This window comes from Blennius ocellaris (genome assembly GCF_963422515.1).
Source record: "Blennius ocellaris genome assembly, chromosome: 15".
Taxonomy (NCBI): Eukaryota; Metazoa; Chordata; class Actinopteri; order Blenniiformes; family Blenniidae; genus Blennius; species Blennius ocellaris.
This window is the reverse complement of record NC_137664.1, coordinates 3,143,466-3,152,285: the sequence shown is the minus strand read 5'-3', so window position 1 is coordinate 3,152,285 and position 8,820 is coordinate 3,143,466. Positions and strand designations below refer to the sequence as shown.

Below are 8,820 nucleotides of genomic sequence, written 5' to 3'. Positions count from 1 at the left end.
AATCATTTAGATGTTTGTCAATAAAGTTAAATGTTTATGTCTGTGCCACACATATAGAGAACTGAAATTGCATTTCTCTTCACATCTGCATTTTAAAAAAAAATTCACACACTAACAATAGAAATAATTGACATAACATATATACAGGCTTTGAATATTATAAGTTAAGAGAAGTATAAAAAGTTAAATAATGTAAACACTGCAGTGAAATCAACACAGTAAAGTGAACAGAAAGTTATAACAAATATAAATGATGATGATTGACTTGCTCTTTTTTCAAGAGCAATCTTCTATTTTAAATTAAATTAAACAAAAATAATGTGAATACATCTCTTGTTTTGCAGGGTTTTTTAATCCAGACACAGAAATGCTGGAAAGGATGCAGTGCAAACTTTGCAAAGGCTGGCTGCATGTTGGTTGTGCCTTAAAATCCCACAAACATCTGGAGGAGTCATCCAGCTGTGGATGTAAGACCAGGAATGAGAGCACAAGGTACTACAACAATAGTTTGTACAGTTATTCAATAGATGTGTGTCGTATGGCAGAAATGACTGAACCACTTGGCTGAGATATTTATTCTGCACTCTGTGTTGATGTTGTGTCTTTATATGAGATCACTACTTTCATAAAGGTTTTAATCATCAACAGGAGTTTGATGATCACATTGTCAATGTAAAATATCAACTGATTCTGCATCTTGTCTACAGTTGGTGATTAATACTGTTTAAATCACAGAAACAATAATTCCCAGACAGCTGTGTGGCTAACTTTGTCTGTCGGGAACGGCTGGTATGTTGATGCTCCGTGGTTAACTGAGGCTAGCTTATATGTAGCATTACATGGGTGTGCCGACGACTCATCCACGGACAACTCGTTCATGGATTACTCGACCACAAAACTGAAAACCTGGAATTGAGAATAAAACGGCATAAAAATATCAGAAATAGAACAATCACAGACAAGTAAAATATCGCCCTATTTATAAAAGACTCCACAAGGATGACTGGCATTTTACAGTACTCTGCCTGGGGTTCGTCAGCAGCACTATAATAGTGTTCTGAGAATCCTCAATGAGAGGATTCCTCATGAGAGCTTGAAAAGTCGACAGAACAAAAGTTGACAGAACATGTCACTTGCACTTTTCCAGCAAGGTTTTATCAGCAGGATCCTTGTAGCATCATTGTACACCACATTGAATCGTCATAGGCTTCATTTTCTATATTAAATCCACATGCAGTGGTTTACAAGGGAGTACAATACAGGGGTATCCAACCTTGGTCCTTGAGGGCCCCTGTCCTCCATGTTTTAGCGCTCACCCTGTTGCAACACACCTGATTGCAATGAGGAGCTTGGTGCTGATGATGATGTCATCATGTGATTCAGGCATGCTGAAGCAGGGAGAGAACTATAACATGCAGAACAGGGGCCATCCAGGACCGGAGTTGGAGACCCCTGAGACAGTAATTTTCACATTATCAGAGCACATAGAACATGTCCTTGCTGGCATGTTGGCTTGAATATACAGCATACAGTGTTGTCTATACAGATCACCATGAACACACATTTTATCAGTGACGAGATGTTCCAGGATATTTTTTATTTTTGCTACTGACAGTCAGTTTCTGTCCTTACAGGTAAATATGAGGGAAATTGAGATCCTTGTCCTCCTTAGATCTCCAAATCAGAATTGTGCACTTTTTGGCATTATATTTTACATCAAATTTCAACCCATACTCAGAACGGATATTTAAAAGCTGCTGAAATTTATTAGAGGAATGAAAAACAGAGGAAAGACACACACACACACATATATATATATATATATATATATATATATATGCTTGTGTTTACTAGAATGTATAAATGAAAAAGTTGTGTGTCTGCAGTGTCGTTGAGGAGGAGACACGTAATCACGCTGCAAACCTCGCGGTATTTCCGTTACCCACAATCCTTTGCCCTTCCTTTCTGCCTGAACCGACATGGTGGGTACAGAACAGATTCTTCTGGGGGAATAATCTGCCTCGTATATCTGCCTCCATCCTTCTATCCCCGTCTCTTGTAACACCGTAGAATATCTCTACTGATGCGTTAGCGCTTGTGCGAGGACTTAATGTTGATATTGTATCTTGATGATTGGTGTTTTTTGGTGAAAACTTGGCCGACGTGAGTGAAGTGTAGCCGGTACGAGGTGCGATGCGAAGCTAAAGGCTAACTCGCGTGAACACGCTGGATTTTTGGAGTATTTCTTCTTCTTTGACGTAACTTACACTTCGCTTTCTACAGTCTGATTTAATTTAACTTAACTGCTTTGACTCGTTCGACTACTTAACGCTTGTTTTAAATGTATATCCCATTGAGTATGTCCGGCTAGCTGACATGCTAGCGGTGGCTAATGAGTGAATGGGCCTCAGCGGAGCCTCGGTTTGTTTTCCAGATCCGTTTGTGGACAAAATTCGTATCAAAACCATGTTTAGAGTTTTATTCAACTCAAAAGGCTTAAGTCAATGTGTTAACAACTTGCAAGTTCGAAGCTTTAATAGCCGTCTCTTGCTAACTTGGCATGCCTTCCCTGCAGCAGCATGGAGGTTGATCCTGGCTTGTGTTCTGGCAATTGATGGATTTAGATGAGTTCATAGTTATCATAGTGGTGTAAAGGCATGTATGTTGGTGTACATTTGGATTATTTTCAGCTTATTGACAAGGACATGATCACAAGTCTTGCGGTTTGGATAAGTCAGCACACTTGTTTAATTAGTACTTGAAGGTTCGACCTGCTTCCGATATGTTTGCAGCTTTAAATGTACATCAAAACAGTCAAAACAATGGCGTTGAATCTTAATTCATGTCTTCTCTCTTTCTCAACAGCCTAAGGGAAAGAAGGCTAAGGGGAAGAAGGTGGCACCAGCCCCTTCTGTGGCCAAGAAACATGAGGCCAAGAAGGTTGTCAACCCCCTCTTCGAGAAGAGGCCAAAGAACTTCGGCATCGGTACGTTTCCTTGTGTATTTTCAAGTCTGCGTAATAAATGGTGCAGATGATGTAAACGAATATTTGCTATCTTAAACACCACTGATGACAATTTCCCACCAAGATCGCTGATGCACTGCAGAGTAAATGACTCAAATATGCAAAAAAAAAATGTTCTCTCCGCATTTTGACTGATTTTTAAATGTGTTTTTAATTCACAGGCCAGGATATTCAGCCAAAGCGTGATTTGACCCGCTTTGTGAAATGGCCCCGTTACATCCGCCTGCAGAGGCAGCGTTCAATCCTCTACAAGCGCTTGAAGGTCCCCCCTGCAATCAACCAGTTCACCCAGGCTCTGGACCGCCAGACCGGTAAGATCAGCTACGTCTGGAGCGTGAGAGTTAAATTTAAGAGGAGCCTGGCCAGTTTCTCTTTTGTCCACGCTGTGCCGCGGTCCATGCAGATGATGTGAAAGAATATTTGCTATCTGAAGAAGTGTTGACATTTCCACCAAGATCACTGATGCATTTGCTTGAATTCTGTTGCTGTCGCTTAAATGATGCAGTCACGGGTCATTGGGTGAATCTCTTATTGTGCTCTTCCTCCTCAGCCACACAGCTGTTCAAACTGGCTCACAAATACAGGCCAGAGACCAAGCAGGAGAAGAAGCAGAGGCTGCTCGCTCGCGCTGAGCAAAAGGCAGCCGGAAAGGGAGACACGCCTACAAAGAGGCCTCCCGTCCTCCGTGCAGGTGAGAGTCCAAAAGATTGACCCAACTTTTCGAGGTTAATGCGTCATCAACCTGGGCCTGGATGCAGTGATGTCTTGAATTTCTTCACCTGAAACTTGCCTTGATGTTTTTAAGAGCTTTTTAACCCTGAGCATTGGCCATGTTATATAAAAAAAAAAGAAACATTCTAGGTACTGTCAGCTGATCCAAAGTTAATCCCACTCTTGTATTTCACCCCTCATCAGGTATAAACACTGTCACCTCTCTGGTGGAGAGCAAAAAGGCCCAGCTGGTCATCATCGCCCATGACGTGGATCCAATTGAGGTGAGATCCTCCTGTTCTGGCGTTTGGTCCGATTGAATGCAGAAAGCGGTCTCTTGGCAATGATGTCTGAATTTCTTCACCTGAATCGTCTGTGTGGATCAAAACAAACGAGCTTTTTAACCCTGAGCAGAGACCGCAGAACACGCACAAGGAATAGCTATGAAGTCGGTCGTCAACGCGGCGGCGGCCTCCCGTTAACGTGACAAACCCGTTCTCTTCCAGCTCGTGGTGTTCCTGCCCGCTTTGTGCCGCAAGATGGGCGTCCCGTACTGCATCGTCAAGGGAAAGGCTCGCCTGGGCAGACTGGTGCACAGAAAGACCTGCACTTCGGTGGCTTTCACACAGACTAATCCGTAAGTCCCAGTCTGTGACTGAACACCATAGATTATCAGGCAAAACGAGACCCTGGCGGCTTCATCTAATGTCTTCGTTTTCTGCCTCAGTGAGGATAAGGGTGCGCTCGCCAAGCTCGTTGAAGCCATCAAGACCAACTACAACGACAGATACGAGGAGGTGAGGATTGCTTTGCTGTTGTGGCGGTCTCGCCATCCTCGCAGATGCCTTTTTTGCGTTGTTGGAACTCGTCGCTTCAACGAGGGTGTGTTTTTGTTGTTGTTCTTCAGATCCGTCGTCACTGGGGAGGCGGCATCATGGGCCCCAAGTCCACAGCCCGCATCACCAAGCTGGAGAAGGCAAAGGCCAAGGAACTGGCCACCAAGCTTGGTTAAACTGTTTGGAATTAAAAAAAAAATGTATGTCCTAAAAGGAGTGACTCTGTGGTTTCTGGTACATTTGTTACGATTTCTTTTTTTTCCCTTTATACTGAATTAATTTAAGAAATAAGATGGATAATCTCAATGTGTGTCCGTGTGGGTGGGTCGTGTGTGAAACTAAATATACTGTTCTATTTTTTAAAAAGCAAACAATTTGAATCGGGTCAATTTAAAAGTTTGGAAATGTAAAGACAATCTGCTCATCTCGTAAAAAGATGCATTTACATGCGAGTCGACTTTTTCACTGAAGTGCTTTGGCGTAGATTTTACACTGATTTAACACAAGTTAATAGATTTATAATGGAACAGCTACAAGATGGTTAATCATTCATTGAGCACATAAATAATCTGATGCAGAAATTGTTCCCAAATCCAATCTTGTTGAGATTTCATTGAGAAAGAATCTAGAATCCAGTTCACTTTGCTTTGTCCGAAAACCAAAAATCACCACTTGCAATCACGTGATTCAACAAAGCTTAATTTATTCCCTCGGTTTTCCACAGCAGCTGTATTTACATATTTTGCGGTACGTCCCAACGCCTCACAGTTTGATCTTCTTGATGAACTTTGCGTACCACATGTAGGAGGTCGCCGCGCACAAGCCGTACCTAGAGGGAGGGGAAAAGGCAAAAAGTGATTATGATCAGTCCTTCAACGTTGCTCAAAACGAGGAAACGCCGCCACCTACCATGTTACGATGTACTGCATGTGTTCGTTCCTGAGCGTCACTCTGGTCTGTCCACCGATTGGTCCACCAGGAATCGTGCTTCCTGTAGGACACGGGATGCATTTTAGTAATGGATGTGTGGAGGAGGCGGAGGAGGAGGAGCTGCAACTCACTGTAGTCGGCGTCGATGAATATGGGCTCTGCTCCGGTGGTGCTGGACATGGCCTCCAGGTCGCGGTAATGCCAGTGGTTCTTCTCCACGTCGTTGTTGGGAACAAAAGGTTTCCGGACCTCCGTGAGTCGGACCACGCCCACCACCTCCATCTCATCCTCCACCTGCAGCAGCAGCACAACTTCTTATGAGAGTGAAACAGGAAATGATCGTTTGTTTTCTGGCATTTAAAGTTTGTTTTTTAGGCTTGAAAAATGCAATTTGAACTATTTTTCAGCTTTTATTGTATTCAATTCAGGTATCCTAATTCTTGTGCCAATATTTATATATATTGGGTATTTGTTGGTGTGACATTAGTGTTTCGAATCAGTATATGGGAAAATGTTATAGTAATTAATCTGTATATATAGAGATATATGTTCATTTGTAATTCAAAAATATAAAGCATAGGTGCATAAGAATTACACTGCAAAGGCTCACATTTACTCTTTAAAAGGTATACAAATAGTATTTTTCTTTTGTTCACGTTAAGATGTTGCGGTATTCACAATACATTAGAAATACATATTTATCCTGCATTTATTTAGTATTTCATATATTTTATTTATTTCTACTTTAATAATTTCATCTTTTAAAAAAATATTATTTTTTTCTTCGTTTTAATTGAAGATTTATTTTTCTGATTTACTATTTCTATTTTTTTTTACATATTTGTAAGCTAGTAAGCTACATTCTTAAAAAACATGCAGAATTATGAAACATTTCATACATTTTTAAATGTCAGAGGGGGAAAAAAAGAAGAGGAATTTCATGTGTAAATGCTGAGATATACACATTTTGTGTAATTGAGATGACTCAACTACACAGACGAGATTTAAAAACCGGGACTTTAAAAAAATAACAATAATATATATATATATATATATATTAGATTAGATTCAACTTTATTGTCATTACAAATACAAACGAAATGCAGTTTAGCGTCTTAACATATAGACATATATATGGTGTGAGGGCTTTTAACACATCAGAAGTAGAACGCCTCATATCACCTGGACTGAAATACTCACCTGTCCTTTCTGCCTGGTCTCTGGTCGTATCTTCTGCCTGGGCACGTATCCTCTGTTCACCAGGATCGTGATGCTTCGGACACAAAACAACCACCGTTTATCCACATCGGCCGTTTAATCGTTCTCTCTCTCTCTCTCTCCCCCTCTCTCTCTCTCTCTCTCGCCCCGCGGTGACGTTTTGGGTCTCCTCACCCGAGGTCCGTGCAGTAGAACGGCGTGATGACGTTGGCGCCCGTCTCTCCGCTCGACGACAGCCTGCCGGCCTCCCTGGCCTCCCTCTCGGGGTCGACCGGCGAGCGGGGCAACACGTACAGCTCCCTGGTGTGGTCGTAGCGCCCGCGCACTCTCACCCGCCGGTACTCCAGCTCTTTCAGCTCGCTGGGACTGCGAACGAAAGGAGGAAACGTGTGAAGGGGGGTGGGGGGCTCTCACACCGGTGTAAATATCGCACATTATCCACGCGAGTACAAAACGTTCGGGTTGACAAATCCAAACGGCCGTCAACTCCCGTGGCGTTTCTCATCTTTCCGTTATCTGCCATTGTGACTCGTCACTCACTCGACAGGGAGAGGAACGGGCTCCGCGGTCGTCAGTCGTGTGAGATCACTGATCAGCTCCATCTTCCACTGACGCCGTTTCACCTGCGCAGAAGCGGGGACGCGTTGGTCTCCCGGCAAACGTGCAACGGGGAGTGTGACCGTTTTTATTTTGAAACGGGCCAGGGAGTTGTGACGGAGACGTACCTGCCAGGTGCCGAGGCCGAACGTGGTGGCGGGGATGAGCAGCAGAAACCATTTGAGGAAGCCGTCTTCCTCCTTCTCTGCCTTGGCCCACGTGGAGCAGGACCTTCTGCCCGGGGTGACGAGCCTGCCTGCAGACGTACGGGCGGATCAGTGTCTGGATATGTGTGTCGTATTTAGCAATATGCATTCTCATTTTTACAGGATATTTTATAGGCATATTAATAGGAATAAAGCCTTGGAATAATTCTTAAATGAATAGCGATCATGCACTTTGTCAACCTCGAAGGAGAACCATATGCCGGGCAAATAAAAAAAGCTTCTTTGTCGACTTCACCATGAGTAAACCATTTCTGATTTCACTTTCCTCTCTGAAAAAAAAATGGTTGTAATTCGTTTTTACATTTTAATTTGATTCCACAAATTGCATTTAACATGTGTGTGCACATATGTCTTGTTTTTGTTAATTCAATTGTCATCTACTCCAAATGTATCTCTCGGCAATTCATACAAATAAACTTACATTTCGTATGAAATGCCTGCATTTTAGTGATAGTATTTGTATTGTAACGTGATAATAGTATTTTCCTGATTTAAAGTTGTTAAATAGAGTAAATGTTGGCCAAACAACTCATTGTGCGAAACATTTCTACTCCCATTAAGTATTTGAAGATGATGTTGTAAAAAAACAACAACAAAAAAACAGAAGTATGCATTGTGCCTCACAGATTACATTATCTATAAGTGTTTGGTAAGTTTAGTTAAGTAATTTATTTCATTTTTACATGATTTAAAATGCACATTCAAAATACTGACGGACTCCAACCAATCAAATGTGACATGAGGAAATTTAATGCAATTGAATCAACTGTATATTTCCCACAACATTCGCATTCAACCTACTGTGTTGTGTATTTGTTTTTGTTTTTTTTAAACCTTTCTCTGCACTTTTACGCGTATGGGTCCAAACATGGAACAAATAAAACATATAGTTTCATACCGTCTGTATGTTTAAAGAGTCTGGATAGAAGAAACGTCCTCTTCATGTAAATAACACGAGTCTGCAAACGAAAAACAAACAAACAAACAAACTATTCACAGATCTGCACTCAGTGCTGGAAATGACATTCACACATTTCTACTTTGTGTGTTATAAAACAGGAAACAAACACTCACGTGCTGCTTTAGAATCGGTAGCAACCTGCTGGAAAAAGCCAGCAGAGACTTCAGAGGAGCCATGTCTGGATCGCAATATGACTGAAAACCTTGTGTGGGGTGGAAATGAAAGAAGAAATAACCGACTACATAACAAGCTACGTAACCGACATGTTTCCTGTCAGAGGGGGACCCATTTCCGTGTGACCACTTCCGGTTCACT

At 42.0% G+C, this 8,820-nt stretch overlaps 2 protein-coding genes across 5 annotated transcripts; one reads left to right on the top strand and one right to left on the bottom strand.

Annotated features, from left to right (window-relative positions):
- Positions 1 to 1,950: 1,950 nt before the first annotated feature.
- On the top strand, positions 1,951 to 4,785 carry rpl7a (ribosomal protein L7a). Its single transcript, XM_080509711.1, has 8 exons — positions 1,951 to 1,982; positions 2,866 to 2,986; positions 3,187 to 3,336; positions 3,576 to 3,716; positions 3,941 to 4,020; positions 4,243 to 4,373; positions 4,464 to 4,533; positions 4,644 to 4,785. Exons 1-8 carry the CDS (start codon positions 1,980 to 1,982, stop codon positions 4,746 to 4,748), a joined length of 801 nt encoding a protein of 266 aa, XP_080365837.1. The 5' UTR covers positions 1,951 to 1,979; the 3' UTR covers positions 4,749 to 4,785.
- Positions 4,786 to 5,263: 478 nt separating this feature from the next.
- Positions 5,264 to 8,772, bottom strand: surf1 (SURF1 cytochrome c oxidase assembly factor). 4 transcript variants are annotated; one of them, XM_080510129.1, is made up of 9 exons: positions 8,619 to 8,772; positions 8,443 to 8,503; positions 7,446 to 7,573; positions 7,261 to 7,343; positions 6,895 to 7,086; positions 6,703 to 6,775; positions 5,634 to 5,813; positions 5,482 to 5,563; positions 5,264 to 5,401 (listed from the first exon to the last, which is right to left on the bottom strand). In XM_080510129.1, exons 1-8 carry the CDS (start codon positions 8,679 to 8,681, stop codon positions 5,519 to 5,521), a joined length of 825 nt encoding a protein of 274 aa, XP_080366255.1. In that variant the 5' UTR covers positions 8,682 to 8,772; the 3' UTR covers positions 5,264 to 5,401; positions 5,482 to 5,518. The 4 variants fall into 4 exon arrangements, with proteins under 4 accessions (XP_080366255.1, XP_080366254.1, XP_080366253.1 ...); XM_080510128.1 differs by having other exon boundaries at positions 5,634 to 5,796; XM_080510127.1 differs by having other exon boundaries at positions 5,482 to 5,813.
- Positions 8,773 to 8,820: the final 48 nt, after the last annotated feature.